The 18,597-nt window shown below is 49.8% G+C and overlaps 1 protein-coding gene across 2 annotated transcripts in view; it reads right to left on the bottom strand.

Moving 5' to 3' along the window:
• The window catches only part of Adcy5 (adenylate cyclase 5), a 148,159-nt gene that overhangs the window by 40,706 nt on the left and 88,856 nt on the right, over positions 1–18,597 (bottom strand). For both annotated transcript variants that reach the window (XM_026785808.1, XM_005344888.2), the window contains exons 2-3: positions 14,575–14,724; positions 11,265–11,386 (exon numbers count right to left, since the gene is read on the bottom strand). In XM_026785808.1, coding sequence (XP_026641609.1) covers positions 11,265–11,386; positions 14,575–14,724 — 272 coding nt within the window. The remainder of the gene's footprint in view (positions 1–11,264; positions 11,387–14,574; positions 14,725–18,597) is intronic.

Raw genomic sequence — 18,597 nt, 5'->3', positions numbered from 1 at the left:
TCTCGCAGGGCTAGTCAAGTTCCAGAGACAGAGAGCAGCTTACCTCAGCGTGGACTTTTCACACGCAGACTAGCCAGGCAAGACTTCCCTCACCCTTGCAGACTCTGATTACCCTAGGGACAGTTAAGGGGTGCCTTGGGATAGCCCCCACACTCCAGTGGTCCCTGGAATTAGGCACACTAGTTAATCAAGAACTTCTTCTCCCAACATCATTTTCCTTCCCAAGGAAGCACAATGGAGGCTCTGACCTGCATTTTCCTTTCCTCCCCATAATAAATACTCGATTATTTTGTTACCATATTTACTAGTTTAACTAACTTAATCATTTTTTAAAAAGATATTTTAAAACACACTGAAGCTGTGGGTGCTTTCCTTGCACCCAAGGCCCTAGATTCTATCTTCGGCAGCATAAAGTAAAATTATTTAATATATAATAATGTATTCCTTTATGCTCCTACATATATTCACTTCTACCTCATAGCTATCCTATGAGGTTGGTACTTGCTTTTAAGAGAAGGAAATTAAAGCACAGAAATACTGAATTGTCATCCCAAGGCCACACAGACAACCTGGATGCCCATTCTAAGAGTACAATCAGTACATATTATGTGGTCTGTCAGCCCCACAGTCCTCGGAGAATAAAAACAGCTGGTGCCCTGGCAATGACTAGGGGGGCACTTGCCACAGTTGCTCACAAACCCACAAAGCAAAACATCAGGGTGCATGGTAACAGGCTGGGTTACCAGGAAAGACATCCTGGGATTTGGGCTAGGCTATCCAAGAGAAGAAGCACAGAAACAGCTACCAGCCTCTGGGACAGAGACATTTCCATGTCTGGGATCCCCGTCCCATCCTAGGCCAGTAGAGGAGACTGCAGGATGATGGCTGGAGTAAGAGACATGAGAGACAGGGACAAGGCATGTCACCTGCTGCAGACGAGAGAAGAGAGGTGGGGGCATCAGACAGCTGCCTCATGGTCCGCCATGGCTGTGGGACTGCGGGGCCTCAGGAACCCTGGCACTTTTCCTACCTATAGAGATACCTCACTGCTCTGCCTAGAGGAAGGCCACCTGGCATGCTAGGCAACAGTGTGTCGCCCCTAATCTTGGTTCATCTTTCCCTCTTATTTCTCAGACAGGGAGAAAGAGGAGTCTTTCTCATCTCTTCAAAGTGTTGGTTACACTTTTATTCAGGAATTTTTTTTTCTCCTTAGAAACTAAAGCTAATGGCAACCGGGGTCAAGATCAGTCAGGCCCAGGTACAGCAAGCAGAGAGCCTCCCCCTCTATGCTACCATCTTGTTTTAATTGCAGGTTCACCAGACACCGTGCTTACTGGTCCACCTGGGACTAAGACCCTAGTGTAGGAAAGAAAGCCCCCTGGCCCTGCAGAAGCAAGACAACCATGGGCCAGCTCCAAGCAGAGAAGAAAAGAGAATGGGGAAAGTGTGGCCTCAGAAACATGAGGCAAACCTGTGTGATCTCAAGGACTCTTCAAAGCAAAGATCACTGAGCCACCCAGAGAGACAGGTCTCTGTCACCCAAGCAGTGTAAGGAAGGCTCTGGCCTGTTGGTCACTGCCCTCCACAGAAGACCGTGCCTGTTGTGTGAGCTCTGTTCTTACTGCCTTAGATGAGCAGTCCTTGGACGCCAGCCTCTGGGTTGGTGTCCCTTATGGTCCCCTGAGAAGCTTTCCTGTGGAGAGGTCTCAGAGCCCCTGCCCCGGGGATTCTAATTTAATCCGTCAGTGGTGGGACTCTGCTGCGGTTGTTTCATTGTTGTTGACCTTTTTTATTTGAAGCTTCTCTGGTAGTTCTAATACGCAGCTCGAGAGGAGGACTGTTGCCCTAGCTGACACGGCACCTTCTTCACAGTATCCTACCACCCTGATGTAGACATGAGACCCCTCATTTACGTCCGCTGTCCTTCTCTCCCGCATCTCAGCCATGTTTAACCTGCCTCCATCTTGGTTGCCTTCAGCCAACTGTAGTCTAAAATCGTCCCAGGCAAACTCTAGAAATAAACAGTTTGGGAGTTCCAAACGGCACTCCTTTCTAAGCGACGGGAGGGAATCGAGTCTTGTTCCATCCCACTCAGTCTCTCTGGGCTTGAGCCATCTCTGTGTGGCAGCGTGTCCACGCTGCATGTGCTACCTGCCTAGCAGGAACTCAGTCATTATCTCGGCCGTCAGTTCCACGGTCGTGATTATCACAGTGCCACGTCCAGGCAGCTTCCTCTCACTTCACGGGGGCTCCAAGGCACGTGACTGGGCGGGGGGTGCCAACAAGGCCACAGAGAAGCCGGGAATGTTCCTTTTGCTTTTTCCAGACAGGCTTTCTCTGCGTCACAGCCCTGGTTGTCCTGGAACTCTATGTAGACCAGGCTGGCCTCGAACTCACAGCAATCCACCTGCCTCTGCCACCCTAATGCTGGGATTAATGGAATGGATCCCACACTGGCTGCAAATATTCCATTTAAAAAGTGAAAAAAAAGTACAAGTTTATTTAGTTTAGTAGAACAGTAAAAAATATTGCCCAGGCAGGGTTCTAGGGTGTCTGCTAGAAAGTCTAACCAGGCCTCTCTGGGGGGGTCCAGGAAATTATCCTTCAAGTATAGGTGGAGCACAGCACACAACACTGTGGCTATGTGTTTCTTATTCTGTCTTTCTCTACCTTTTTTTTTTTTTTTACCAGAAATGTGAACTCTTTGAGGGGAAGGGTCTCATTTCACCACTATATCCCAGTCCCTACAAAATTTGCAGCCACAGGACTGACCGACTGGGGACTGGCTCTTGGCTTGACCAACCCCCAATTTGGCACCTACATCATAGGTGCCCATATTAGATAAAGGACTGCCATTACAAAGTAGCTTAAACACTGGGGAGATGTGCACTCCCTATTGTTCTGGGCCTGGAAGTCTGAGCTCAATGTGCTGGTGGGGCGAGGGCCACATCCCCCGAGATTTGGGTTTCTGGGGTGCCCATTCATTTTTGATATTCCTAAACCAGAGACTGCAGTGCTCAGATCGCCGCCTTTAGTGTCTGTGCCATCACACAGCCCTTCCCTCTTCTCATGACGATACGAGCCATATTTACGTGACAAGTGTGAGCTTACCATAACCTCTAGCAATCTCTCTTACCTGTGGGGATCTGTCCCAAATCCCTTCATTCACAGCTGAGGTCATGGCTAACACAAAACCTGTGCTGTATCTTATACACACATGCATGCAATAAAGTTTCACTTAGGACTTAGACATAGCAAGAGGATAATGAAAGAAATAGGACAATTGAAACAATATACTGTAGCAACAGATATGGGAATGTGTTTCTCTCTCTCTCTCTCTCTCTTTCTCTCTCTCTCTCTTTCACTGTGACACCCAGCCTTCCTCTCCTTCTTGCACATAGCTGGTCGTAGATAATCTAAACTAACCTAAAGCAACATTTTAGATAAGGAGGTCGGTTCACAAGTACTATGGACAGCACTTATCTTCTGTCCATAAGTACATTCAGCCCATAGCAGTGCCTGATGCTTATTTACTGGAAGGGAGAGAATGCCCACAACTTCAGGGAAAGCAAGAGGACAAATCGTGAACTCCCCTTCTGCCTCACAGGGCCTCCTAGGATCCCAGAACATCACCTCAGAGAGGAGCCTGTGAAGCTTGGGGGTCCCTCACAAAATCAGCATGGTTACCACGGACAGAAGATACTGTGTGCTTATCACCAGGGAGGCTTAGAAACCCGAGACCTCCCCAACTGCTGGCATACTGGGAGGGGTCTCTACGGCTCTCTCAGCTCTTGGGGAAACAGAGAGGGTAGGTCACCCACAGTCACCCAAGAGTCATGCCAAGCACATTTCTAACCTGGGTTGGGAGAATCCCATACAAGGTCTCTGAGGTCCCAGCTCTGACCCCGGAAGCCACTCTGGCCCTTCTGTGGAAACTGGCAACTGCGTCCTCATTCGCCCTTTGAGAGGCTTCTGTTCTGTGGGAGGATTTTGCTTTCAGACTGTCCCTTATGGAGGCTGCTATGCTTCACAGGGTCTCCCCAACACAGACCATCTCTTCCGCCCACCTGGCTTTCCTGGCTGTATCCCTGGGAATTCTAAAGCCAGTTCACAGCCTAACACCAGGCCTAGAGAAGCAGAAAGATGTTGGCTCATACATCAGCTCATTTGAGACCTCCTCTTGACACACTAGTGGGTCCTTGGAGCGACTAGACACTGGGGACGGGCCCACATGGGGGATACTTCCCTAACGATCTGTCCTCTGTCACTCCCTAGCTAGCCTGCCTGCCACTCGAGAGGCACGAGCGTGGGGCATGTCACCAATTACCACTATAGGCCCTCTGCAGCCCTGCTCTGCCCGCAGGCATTTTCTTACACTCAACCCCTCTTCCTGCCAACAGGCCCTGTGACTTATGAGTTGTCAGCATTTGGCCCAGCTCCTACACACAGGGCCACATCCTGCAGCATTGCTGGGCACTCAGGACTGGGTGGGCTGGCAGTGCTAACAGCTGTGCCTGAGGAGTCCCAATCCCTGGATCCTCATCCAGATCAGGGCTATGGAAGGCAGGACGGGAAAGAAGTGGGGTAAGGTTTCAGTCCACCTCTGAGGATGCTGGCAGCACCCTGGGGTGGTTAGGCCTCTGTAGGAAACCATTTCTTTGTGTCCAACAGAGATGCCCCTGAAGCACCCACCCTTGATCTTCTCCACGTCACCCAGCCTGGACAGATACTTGAGTTTGTGGTTTTGTTGGGTAAAGGGGAGCAAAGAGTCATTCACGTCCACTGGGCGAGTTGGCACTACCAGGTGTGAGGAGTCGACAGAGGGCTTTTTTTTTTTTTCAACAGATTTTTTTTTTAAATGAGTCGGCATCAGTCAGAATTACCCTAGGCACAGGCTGGAAAGGAAGGGGGGGGGGATGACCTAGGAGAGGACACCAAATACTAGTGCACAATGCCATCAAGGCGAGAATCTGCCCAGGTGGCCATAACCTCTCTACCCTGGCAGGAACAGGGACATCACTTTGGTAAGTGAGGTCCAAGAGGAGAAGTTGGGGGACCTCAGATCAAGGCATATCCCATAATCCACTTTGCTAGCAAGCCTTTGGGCCTCCTGCAGACCCCAGGCCAGCCCATAATCACATCTCATCCTTACCACGCAAGCAACAGAGCCTGGCAGTGCCTGTGGACACTCGTCCAGGAATGTGAGAGGCTCGGGAAAACGCCCTCCACAGGAGAGGCCCACAGAGGAGGCTGCACCAAACCCCAGCAGCAGTCAGCCCGATCTGCGTGAATTCCTTTTCTTTTCTACACCGCCTACATTTTCCAATTTCACTACAAAACACAGGCCTTTATATAATAAAATGTTTATGTTTGAAAAGGCAGAAAGCAAATCACTCTTTCTCTTTCAGAACCCGATTCTGACCCACTCATCTTCACGATGCCTTCCTCGACTAAGCCCACTCAGAATAATCCTCATGTCTGAATTCTTAGTAGGATCCGACCCACGGGTCACACCTGTTTGTACTTGTCTCAGAAACACAGCCCAGCGTGCTCAGCCATCAGAGCCTCTCTCCCCCTCTCCTCCCTCTTTCCTGGCTTGCCAGAGCCCTGATTTCTAGAGTTGAGAGCTAAGCCCTTGCTGATTGCTGGCTCCATTCCCCACTGGTCCTTATACTGTGTCCCAACACAAATGTGGGCCTTTTGTGAACCCCAGACAAGGAGAGAGCGGAGCCCCTGAGCTTGTGCCATCAGGAAGACTGGAGTACAGAAACCTGTGTGTGTGTGGTGGTGGGGGGGTTCCTTAAAGAAAAAAAATCAGACCAGTTTACCACATGAGCCAGCAGCCCCACTTCTGGACATATACCCAGACAACCAGAAAGCAGAGGTATGAATAATATTTGTTCACCCATGCACACAGCAGCATCACTCCCAAAGGTAAAGCTGCCCGAGGGGCATCCCAGGAAGAGATGGCCCGAATGTGGCGTACTCAAAAGGCGTCTTACTCAGCCTCAACAAGGGAGAAAACACTGACGAATGCCACAACCTGGCTGAACCATGGGAACATTATGCCGGGTGAGCCAAGCCAGTCATCAAAAGCACAAATTCTGGAGTTCTATTTATATGAGATCTCTAGAATAATCAAACTGCTAAGGACAGAAAGAAGAAAAGCAGTTCCTGGAGTGAGGGTCTGGGGGTACAGGGACGTGTTGAACAGTTATAGTTCCAGTTTGGGGTCGACAGCACTGGAGGAAGAGGTGGGTGTACAACACAAACGTAGCTAATGCCACTTACACTTACAAGGTTGGGTTTTAAGCAAAATATCTTATGCTAGATCAGTCTTTTAAAATGTTTATCATCTATTTATATGTATATACATATGTGGGTATGTACATGAGCATGCAGTTGTCCATAGAGGCCAGAAGAGAGGGTTAGATCCCCTGGAGCTGGAGTTACAGGACATTGGGAGCTATCAGATGTGCGTGCCAGGAACTAAACTCTAGCCTTTCACAAGAGCAGCATGGTATTCACCACAGAGCCATCTCTGTAGCCCCTTATACTACAATATATATGTGTACACACACAGAGAGACACACATACACAAACAAAAAGTAAATAAGAGGTCCAACCCAAGTGGCTCCCAACAGAACTGGCTGGGTTGTCAGCTCACTGCTCCCACAGTCCTCTGCTCAGCTCTTACGTTCCCATGAGGACTAGATACTTCCTAATAGTGCCCTTTTAGTAGCATCACCTGGCACATAATAGGAGCTCAGTAATTGTTTATAGGCAGAGACCATTTGAAATCATAATTGGTATCGAATAAAATTGGGCATACTTCCAGCATCAGGTTTGAGATGTCCATGGTCCACTCTTCAGATGGCTAAGGGTGGACTGGGGGTCGGTTCTTTCCACACCCTGCCCCCAGAAGGCACACTCCATCCGTGGGTATCTAAGGCATCTCAGACATGGTCCATGATCATTATAATTCAGAACCACACCACATGGTGGCTGAGCCAGACACTAAAGCAACCTAGGGAATGCAGCCATGTCCTTGAAGGAGACAGGAGAGACGATAACCTTCAAAGGGGAAAGAAATTAGAGAGAGGGGGGCTGGAGGAAGGAGGAGGCATGTAGGTCATTCCCACAGCACTTAACAGGGAGCATGCATACGACCTCATTCACAGCCCAGGCTGGGCAGCTCCTCTGCTGAACCTCGTGGGTACCAGCAAATGAAACAATGAGGCTCAGATTCAGTATCCCACATGAAACTTCCGAAGTGAGGAGATAAAGATGGGAACTGGGGCAGAGGCAAGTTACCTCGGAAAGAATATACTTCCCCAGCAGGGATCTGCACCCTCTAGAGGTGGTGACCTTCCACCCCTTTCTACAAGGAAGAATCTGGAACGGTCCTAGCCGTTCTACCATCTAACAACCTTAAATCCTAAGGAACACCAGTGTGAGGGGAGTCAAGTGAGGTTCCCCTTCATTCCGTAGGACCACCATGGACGTCAGGAGAGCCTGGCATTCTCTGTCCCCTGGCCTCTGGAGTAGTGGATTACCACCTGATCTTGAAGCCAGGTTGGCAGTCTCCACGGACATCAGAACATGGACTACTAAGCAGGCTGGGGGCTTTTCAGGCATGTACCCCCAATGTTGTGTCTCCCAACACTGGGCACCTTCGAGTTGACTGCCAGAGACGGAACATACACTAACTTCAAGCATCCCCAGGAGTGGCACAGACCTCTCAAGTGCCTCCGGGGATGGCAGGGATCCTAATTTCAGGTCACCTTCGGAGACAGTGCCTCTTAGCTCCCAGCCATGCTCCCTGTCTCTACTGCATGTTGGCGTGAAGCTTGTGACTGCACAGACTGGGCGACACACGCACTAAACAGATGAATGAGCCCACACATGTAGCCCCAGGTGACAGCTGAGAAAACAAGGTGACTGTCCACAGTCCCAGTTCCCAGCTGACAGGGCTGGGATGTGAGCCGCTCTGCTCCATGCGGACAGACACTTGTCCTGCTCCACTCCACAATGTGACCTCGTGTCTGCATCTTCCTATACTGTGTCCTCTTCCCCTAGCCCAGTGGTTCTCAGCCTGTGGGTCGTGACCCCTGTGGGGGTTGAATGACCCTTTCACGGGGGTCATCTAAGACCATCAGAAAACACAGATATTTACATTATGATTCATGATCATAGCAAAATTACCGTCATGAAGTAGCAATGGAATAATTTAATGGTTGGGGGTCACCACAACATAAGGAACTGTATTAAAGGGTCACAGCATTCAAAGGGCTGAGAACCAATGCTCTGTGGCCTCTCTGAGTCCTGATGTCCCCACAGGAGTAGAAGCACTCTCTGAGCCACCAACCACAGGGGCCGACACAACTTATCTGTCAGCACTCATCAGACAGGAGCGGCATCTGGGACCTCATGCCACAGCCAGTTGTAGCCCAGGACCAAAGCATTCTTCAACTCCTTGCTCAGTCTCAGCTGGTAACCCCAGGAGCTGCATGTTATGGGGTTGATTTACTTTTGTTGTGGCCTTGCTCTTGTTGGGGGCAGAGAGCGGCATGCCATCACCCTCGGTAACTGTTACAAGTCTGCAGAGAATTGAGGAATGTGACTCATCACCCTTGCCCTCTCCAGCTAAGAACCAGGGGCGTCCTCTGTTGATTACAGGAGGGATAACAACCCAGAAAACAACAGCAATGATCACAGCTCCTGACTGCTGCACACTGAGACACCAGCACAGCTCTGCACCGTCTTACATCATCCCACTCACTCTAAGGAGAGACCACTGCTATTCTATGTGCAGATGAGGAAGCAGGTTCAGAGGGGTCCAGTGCCTTGTTCACACAGTCAGTACACAGCAGAGACCCCAGAACCCAGGCCTAACCTCTGCACCTCTTGGTTTCTCTGAACCTGGCCCTGGTGTGTTTTTAAACTAGGAGGCCCACCAGTACTACTAGTCTAACCTCTTCAAATATGACGAGAGTGAGCATGAGCCTCTTCCCAAGGCTACATCCAGGCTAGGACCCTAGGAGGGGACCCGGCAGGATGTTTGCATGACTGTGATACCCTAATCTCTGACATACGTTATAGATTCTAGCCCTCCCTGAGAACTTTAGATTCTGCCCCCTAAAGCACCACAGCATCTTCATTTTTCTCTCCTTCCCTCTCTTTGCTGATCGCTGTTCTCATTCTGGCTTATGCTAAATAGAAACATGTCCACTGTGACAGAGGCCTGACTTGTGCCTTGTTGACACTGAGATAGCTCTACGACTTTCCTTTTAATCACCCGAAGTCACTGCAGGGCCACTGCTGGAAGCAGGTGCAATGATACCCAGAACAAGGGTCATCCCTTGAGATTATCACTGTGAACTGACAGGTCTGGGTACTCTCTGAGCAAGCCTCTTTACTGGAGGGCTGGGGCTGAGAACCCATGCCAGGCTGTTCCTCAGAGCAGATTTTCTTCCAGATTATCTGTGCATACATCAGTGGAAGCCACAGGACACTCTGCTGAGCTCAGAGTAGCTAAAGAAGGCACCTTTGTCCCTTGCCAGGGACATGGTTGGGAAGATGGAGAGAGCAGCTCAGAACCCAGCTCTGACATATTGGGGCCACTTTTGGAGCACCCTCTTCCCATCTAAAACCCAAGCCTCTTGCATCTGTCCTAACAGGCAGGGAAAGCTATTGCTTCCAATGTCCCTAGACAGAGACCTCAGATCATAGAAGGACCCTGGGATGCCTCAGTCATGTGACTGAACACACACACAATATTATCTCTCTCTGTTGTCCATAGATAAAGAGTAAACCTCGGGGGCTGGAGAGATGGCTCAGCGGTTAAGAGCACTAGCTGTTCTTCCAAAGGGCCTAAGTTCAATTCCCAGCAACCACATGGTGGCTCACAACCATCTGCAATAAGATCCAGTGCCCTCGTCTGGCCTGCAGGCATACATGTAGGCAGAACACTGTATAGATAATAAGTAAATAAACCTTTAAAAAAAAACAAGAGAGTAAACCTCGGGGCCTCCGTTTCCTGGTCTGTACAGTGGGGATGACAACGTGGGGACTGTGGGAACACAGAAAGCACTGAAGAAGTGACATTTCACACCCAAGGTCAGGCAGAGGAACCAGCATGCTGTCTGCTTCCCAGGGCTCATGTCCATTAGCCACATGGCAGGTGGCCATCTTGGCGCTGCCTGATTCGGAGCTTATGGGGAAGCTTCAAAATCCACCCCCAAACAGACCACAGATGTGTGGTGCAGTCTACACTTGCCCCCCACAGCCTTGGCCTTTGAGTTTTAAGAGACAGGTGGGAGGGGCCCTTAATGAATGCAGAATGGTCATCGCAGACTTCAGAGCACATCCGGAAGCAAAATGGCTCTGCTCGTTCTACAAGCAAATTACAGTGTTGTGTTCCTCCTCCGTCCCCACCGACAGCCATAGTGGGGCCAGTTTGCCTGATCCAATGGCTCCCTTCACTGAAAACAGCCCATGCCTCCCGCCAGCCTCTTCACTCCAACCTCAGAGGACTTGTCCCTTAGGAGAGAGAAGGTAACTTTCCCGAAGCTCACAGTGGCTCCTTTCCTGGGCATACGGGAGAATTACCAGGCTCTTAGGAGCCATGGTGGATGAAGGCCACCTGTGTTGCTTACATCCCTGTGGAACTCATAAGCAGATTTTGCACTCTATTAACCTACATCTGTTTGCACATCCCTGCTGTCAGCGGCTCTGCCTACGGAGGCAGCCAAGGTGCGCAGAGGCAAAGTGGGCTTCAGAGCAGGCTGGGTTTACCATACTGGCTTGGGGGTGGGGGTGGGGGGCTTCAGCACTGGTCTCAATCCAACTGGATCTCTAAGTTAGGAACACTGTTTGTGTCCCCCATAGAGATGTCAAAGGATCAATGACAAGGTGGGCAATGCCTGGGACAGTGGCTCGCACACACAGGCTTAGAGGACATGCCAGAGGCTGGTGAAGGGGACTGTAATAAGGGTGACACCAGGGTCCACGTCCATGTGTTCTATCTTTGTCAGGTGAGGGGTTCCCCTGAAAGCGGGTCCACTTCTTTTCTCCCCTCCTTTCTCTATTCTCTCTTACAGTCTTTGCTGCCTACTTCATACCCTGACAGGAAGTTAAACAGTGCTAATTCCCTAAGCAGACAAAGGGCAGAGCTGGCATGCTCCACAGCACTGGGCCACCCCCACCCTCCATGAGGCTGTCTTCATCAGGGTCCAGTTCCCCCACCCTGTCCTCGCCCCTACCTCACATTGTCATGCTTCTGGATGTAAATCTTGTGGAACATCATATCCTCCTGCTTGGCGTTGATATCTGCTTTCATCTCCATGGCAACATGACGGGGAAGGACAGACAGCAGGAGACGCTCCTGCAGAGGGAAGCAGATGAGCCTGTCACCATTCCTTCCACACCTCTGGCAGGTCCCCTCTCATCCATACCCATGCCAATGGGGGCAGGACACAGGAGGACCTCCAAGGCTCTTCTGAGAACCACGGAACTAGAACCAGTGTAAGAGGAGGGAGCAGCCGGAGTCACGCCCCAGGATTCTCTGGGGTACCTCCTGGTTGGTTCATCACCTCTCTTGCCTCCATTCTACTCTGGGAAAGGCACTCCGGGTGGAGCCTTGAGGATCAAGCAGCTTGGGTTAAAACCTTAAAAACCCGAGTGGCCTTGGCCAAACTACTGTTGACAGTATTAGCCGGACCCATTCAACAGAACCGAGTATTTATAGATGTCTACTACGTGCCAGGCAGCAATCTGGTTGTGAGAATCATAGCCATGCACCTACAGGCAGCCCCCCCGCCCCACGGAGGCCAGGAGCAGGCCTAGGCTAGAACTGCTGTTGTTAGAAAAGGCCCAAGAGCCTGCAGCACCTTTCAATCCCACGTGGGAGGCAGTGGCCCAGGAACAAGAGAAAAGAGTTAACTTTGAGGAAGCAAGAGAAGTTAAAGCCAGTCATAAGGGAGGTGGGAGAGAAGCAGGAAAAGGGGACAGGGCCACATCGTGGCAAGTCATGTCAGCTACTTATAGAGCCTGGACTTCACTCAATTCCTGAGATTCCTCCGTGGTCTGTTCTGTGCTGAGTGGCTCTATCTGAAGGCCACAGCCTTGGCTCCGGGCTAAGCCCTCTGCCGGGCTCACACACTTAAGTACTCTCCTCTCGGGCCTTCCATTCCGGCTGCCCGCAGCCCTCTGCGTCTCTCCTTCACACCATTCTGCACTGAATTCTGTGTACCCCCTCCCCTGAGGTAGCCCTGAGACTGAAGTGTCCTCTTTGGTTCCTCTTCTGGGTGCCCAGTGAAGCATGCTCTACTTCTGTCCTCAAAACACTCTTACCTCGGGGAGCAGATCCACTGTTGAGCCACCACTATCCATCCATCCATCAACTCTGTCACCTCCGCTCACCTCTTGCCCCATGGCTCACTGACTCCCAAATGCCCACCTGTGACATCCCATTCCCAGCAAGACTCCTCCTCCCATCCCTCCCTGCCTTTGCAGAGGACACTTCCATCCTCCTGCATCAGGATCCAGATCCTGGCCCTGCAGAAACTGCTTATGTTTCTAGAACTTTCCTCTCCTCTCAGCCCCAGGCCAAGCCCCGGCATTCAGCACCGACCTGGGAACAGCTCTCGAATGTGTCATTTCCCTTCTGTGTCCTCTTCTATGGCTCCAGTGCAGTGCTCACCTGTGTCTGGGACTCAGGCAGCACCACTCTGGCTCTCTGCCTTCCCATTAGCCCTCCCTGCTGCCTGTACAGCCTAACTCTCTCCAAAACAGGTCACGATAGCACACCCTTGCTTAACATCAATCACCACATCAGGCAGGATTCTAGACCCCTAGCCCTGAGGCTGCAGGAGACAGGGAGAAGTCAGGGCAATCTGCACTACACAGGGAGACCCTGTTTCAAAGCACAGAAACAAATGGCCAGCATCCTCGGGGAAAGATGACGCCCAGAGCGACCCTGTAAAATGCAAGTGAAGGAAGGGGTTCCATTCTCAGGGGAGAGGCCCTGGAGTTGATAACAGAGGTAAGACGGGGCTCTTGAGGAAGGCAGGGACTTAGGGGGTGAGCAGGGTGTATGCACAAGGGATGGGAAGCCTGTCAGGGCAGCGATACTGCGGAGCAGGGCTTCCTCCGAGGAGCTGGAGGAGGGGGGCGGCAGGGTTAAGAGAAGGGAGGCTGGGGGCAGAGTTTGGGCAGAGCTGGAGCCACATGTAGTTTAGATGGAAGGGAACTGGTCCAACAGGCATAAAGCCTTGGGTTTGATCCCAGTGCTGTGGAATCTGAATACACGGAGACATGCCTAGAATTTGAAGATGGGGCAAGGGGAGCAGAAGTTCAAAGTCATCCTTGACATCCAAGGTTCAAGGCCAACCTGGGATACATGAGGTTGTGTCTCCAAAGTGGGGGAGCATAAACAAGGACAGCCAGACTTCAGTTGGTCAGTGTCCATTTGGGCACCTGGCAAATCACAGCAGCCACAGGGAGCAGCGTTAGAGGGCACAGGCAGGGACAGGAGGAGTTGGAAAGCTCATCCCCTACCCGGTTGTCTGGATGTCAGCGGCCACGTTACTATACCCACCTAGCAGGGATCCAGATCACACCAGACAGAGACACCTACACTTCAGTGAGCAGAGCAGTCACAGTGTGTACTTTTCCGCTGCCTGGCCACTCTCTTCCTGTCTCTAGCTCAACAAGACAGGGGCCTGATGGCACGTGGCATACAGGAGGCCTATGCCAGTGTTTGCTGAGGATCTGTGGGAAGGACCCATTGGTCTACAGAACTCCCAGAGTCATGCTGGTCCAAGTATATAGATACCCCTCTCCATGCTGACCACCTTCTGGGGCGAGCATCCACCACCCTCAGTCTGTCTAGGCAGTGTTAGCAGGGGGAGCAGGGACAGATAACCATCTGTCTGGATTATCTGCAGGAAATGGACAGCAGTGACCTAGATATGACACCCAAGTAAAACCTCAGAGTAGGATCAGCTGGAACCTTGATGCCAACCTGAGTCACCGTGTCACCTTACCCAGGAGAAATGTCTGAGGGTTTTCTTTTGGCACAGAGCTGTGACCCTATGGACAGCCAGCCTCTCTGGTCAAGTACACTGTGGGGGGAGACAGGACGACCTCCCTTCTCTGAAGCATCCACACCCAGGACTTGACAGAGAAGAAGAGCTGGGTCAGGGTACCCAAGAGGCTGACAGTACCTGCTCCTTTTCCTCCTCCTTCCCTTGGGTAATGCCTCCGCCCAGGCTGGAAATACTGGCTGATCTCACTTCTTCAACTTATGGGGGCCCAGGATAGAGGAGGCCTTTTGCTGCCTGACCACAGGGCCACATGAGGAGACTACAGGCAAGGGACAGGAAAAGCCAAGAGGCTCCTACAGAGCATCAAAGTTGGACTCCCTGAGGGAACTATTGCTTGGAGGAGGGGCTGGGCAGATGATGAGCACAGCCTCGGGAGCAGGCAGAGAACTAGCCAGCTGCTCCTCGGCCAGCCCGCCGGCCACGAGCCTTGGCTGCCATCCAGGCCTCCCGACTGTGCCTCACTCACCTGTTGCTGGTTCTCCCGCTGTGAGTGGAGCCGAGCCTGGATACACTCCCGGGTCTCCTGGAAGGCCTGTCTCTGGGAGACCTCAGCTGGGTAGTGAGTGCAGACACCCACAATGTTGGTGCAGGAGAAGATGAGGACATTGGAGACAAGCTGCAGAGGAAGAAGCCAAGCACACAGAACTCAAGAACATGGCAGGCATGGACACCAGAGCCCTGCCCAACCCCAGTCCTCCAGACCCCGAAGTCCAGAGCCCCCATCCACATCTCACCTAGCCAGTAACAAACAAAGACCAAATGTAGCTAACACAGGACTAGAAGAAGTCAAACTTAATCTTTCGGATTTTCTAATGTCCCCAAAGACCTAAGCCTGGCTGGCATGTGATAGAGGCACAGCACCTAAGAACACAGAGTCTCTGAATAATCATACCACATACGCTAGTGTTATCACAAATTAAAAAGACTGGAGTTGAGAGCTACCACCAGAAAGGTTCCCCCAAAGTGGCAGAACTTCTCTTTTCAAAGTGTGGGAGTTGGGATAGCACAAAGCGGTTCCTTCCTAAAGAGGCCCTGACTCACGATTATAAAACCTGTCTCCCACTAGTCCAGGCTGCACCGGCCATGCAGGTCACAGGGCCATGACAAGCACTTTGGGCAGTGAAGTCTGGTCAGTGGAGATGAGAGGAAGCTCAGTTCCTTCCTCTCCAGGCTTCTCCTGACAGCTCCACGCTCCAGCATCTGTCCCTGCTACTCCTCATGGGTCCCTGCTGAATGCTGACTGAGATGTGTGTGGAAACGCATTTTCACCCTGTTGCTCAGCAGCCCTAAAGCTAAGCTTCTTTTGAAAAGAGTACTTAGTGAAAGGCTAAGGTAAAGCAAAATGGTGTAACAGACCCCCAAAAGGCAAGGGGATGCCACTCATTGAGCTCTGTGAGCTGAGGTTCTTCAGAACGAACCTGGGCAAGCAAAGCTCTGTGGATATGACCATGCTGAACCTGTTCCTATCCTTGTCCCTAGACACAAGAATCCTGGAGAGATCTTAGGTCTGGAGGCTGTGAGGGCTTTGAGCTCCACTCCAGTCCCACTCCTTAGCTTGTTAATCTCAACCTCAAGTTCTAACCTCAGCCCTGCATCCTTCACTGTGGCCTTCTGGCCTCTGAGAAGCCTGCATTGGTCGCCAATTCGGACTAAGGAAGGTGCTTGTCCCTATAAATATCAAAAAGCTTTACTTGGGAATGTCCCTGCCCAGCAACGGGTGCAACATATGATTCCCACAGTCCTCTGGGGCTTCCACTGTATCCATCCTTGACTCAGATCCACACCCTGCCATACCCTGAGGTCGTGTTGAGACCCACATCCTCCCCAGCCAAGTGAAGGTCCAGGAGCCAGATGAGCTCATACTGGCTACAGTGCCATCCCTCTCTAGAAATGCCCAGAGAGTGTCTTCCCTGCTCCACAAACAGAATTCATCTGTCTCATTCTAACAATCAGGTAACCCCCAGCCAAAGAGGACTCTGAACTCCATGGCAGAAGCAGGCTCAGGTGACCAATGGTCCCAACTTCATTGGCTAATATTACTGTTACCAACTCCTACCCAAATCCTACCAATACCTAAATTTTGACATTTTATGTAAAGGCCTGACATTGAAAATCTATTTATGACAAGGGAAAAAAAACCCTTCTCCATGGCAACTAGCAAGCCACCTAAAGAATGTTACATATGGGATGCTCAAGTTCCCTTAAAACACCTGCTATTGGTAGAAAGAGGAGGAGACAGGACCATCAGGGTGGATGCCCTCATGAACAGGATTAATGCCTTGATGGGAAGAGATTTTTGCTTGTTCTCTCACCTCTGCTGCCCACCATATGAAGAAATAAGAACCCCAAAGAGGAACTCACCAGAACCCAAAAGAAGATGCTCATCAGAACCCCAAAGAGAATGTTCACCAGAATCCAGCCATGCCAGCAATTTAATCTCAGACTTTCAATCTCCAAAATGTGAGAAACAAGTTCTTATGTTTACAAGCTACCCAGTCTATGGTATTCTTAGCAATTCAGATCATCTAAGATAAGTGGACAGGTGATAAGAACTGAAGGAGAAGCAGGAATATAAAGCAGAAACAAACACACATCAAGCAAAAGCAGAGGTAAGTGCTTAAATGGAGGATTGATGAGGAGGCCTCTGGACAGGTCAGAGCGCACTGGGCATTGAGAGACATGAAGCAAGGCCATGAAAAGAAACTGGTCCTTGAGTAAATAACTCAGATTCTCCAGAAACCCAGAAAGAAAATACGTAGTGCAGGCTGAACAAGCCGGACATAATTCTTACACAGTGGGAACCATTAAAGATTGCTGAATCAAAAATGCAGGATGAGCAGGCACATGGCTTCCACGGCTCATAAGGGCAATCACATAGGGAATGGAAGGTAGGTAGAAGCCTGCCACACAGGCCCAAATAGAAGCAAACCAAGACCTGTCTGACATTGGGGCCAGGCAAGGTGGAGCCAACACAGAATACCATGACAAGATAGGAGTGTGTTCTGGAAGAAACAGACTGTGGCCTTCAGTGTAATCAGCCAAGACCCAAGAGCAGGCCTCTGGAAAGTCACTGGGGTCATTAAATGATAGGTTTGGGGACGCTGAAATGAAGGCTGCAGGGTATGCTAATTAGGGGATGTCCTGTGAAAGGAAAGGGTAGTGAAAGCAGCAGCAAGACAGAAGAAAGTGGAGAAAACAAAGAGTTAACCGTAGTTAAGACAATGAGTATTGATAACCCAACCTGACTAATAGGAGTTGTCCCAGTAACGGAGGCTGGTTCAACTTCAAACATCTAGCATTTCTCCATATTAACAGAATAAAATAGAGAAACTACATGACATTTCAATAATTACCAGCAAAAACATTTGACAAAATATAACATACATTCATGACCCAATGGGGAAAATCCCACCAAATTAGGAATGATGTCACTTAATTTGATCAATAACACATGCAAAAACTTATAGCTACTATCCTTCTTACTGGGAAAGACATAATGTCTTCCCCTACGGCTAAGGAAAAGTTACGTATATTTCTGCTGATCATTTTCATTTATTGTGGTGGTGGAGGTCCCAGACCACGCAATAAGACAAGAAAAAGAAAGACATACAGATTGGAGCCAGCAGCAAATGTATACCTTAAAACCTAGCTATCCAAGAGACTAAGGCAACAGAGTCCATGAATTTAAGACCAGCCAAGGTAGCATAATGAAACCCCATTGAAAGGGGGAAAAGGAAAGAAAGAAAGAAGGAAGATAAGAGATATCAGACATAAAATATAACACTTTCAGATTGAAGACAGAACAATTGTTTTCACAGAAAATTCTAATGAATCTAGAAAACCATGACCAGAATTAATATGCAAGTTTATAAGTCATGGGCTATAAGACTGATAAAAAGTAACTGATTTTCTATATATAAGCAATGAAATATTTGAAAAGTACCATTTAATAGCATTGAAACCATGACAATTATGTACACTATAAACCCAACTAATAATTTTCTACAGAACACTGATAAAAAGTATTTAGACTTATTTTTTAAATGGAGAGGTGTATCTTGTATTAGGTAACATACAGATGTCAGTTTTCATCCCAAACTTCAAGCACAACATGATAATGATCAAAGCAATGATAACAGGCAAAATAAGCCAAAGTGATTTTGAAAATTATGGGCTAAGTTGGGAGATTTAAAGTATGAAACTTAAAGACTTATTACAAGGTGTCATTAATTTAGAAACCATAGAGGTATAGGTCAATGGGATAGAGCTTAAAACAAAATTATCTATTAATGGTTATGTAGTCGGGTGATGGAGGAAGGTCATTGGTTGATTAAATAAAGTAGCTGCTTGACCTGATAGGTTAGAACATAAGTGGGAGGAGCAGAATGCTGGGCGGAAGAGGAAGTGAGCTCAGAGACTCGACAGCTCTGGGCTCTCAGGGGCAGACGCCTCAGAGAGACACGAGATGCTCCCCTCTTGCGGGCAGAGG

The sequence above is a fragment of the Microtus ochrogaster genome, chromosome 2 (genome assembly GCF_000317375.1).
Source record: "Microtus ochrogaster isolate Prairie Vole_2 chromosome 2, MicOch1.0, whole genome shotgun sequence".
Classification (NCBI taxonomy): Eukaryota; Metazoa; Chordata; class Mammalia; order Rodentia; family Cricetidae; genus Microtus; species Microtus ochrogaster.
Note: the sequence above shows the minus strand (reverse complement) of the source record. Positions and strands in the feature narration are given on the sequence as shown.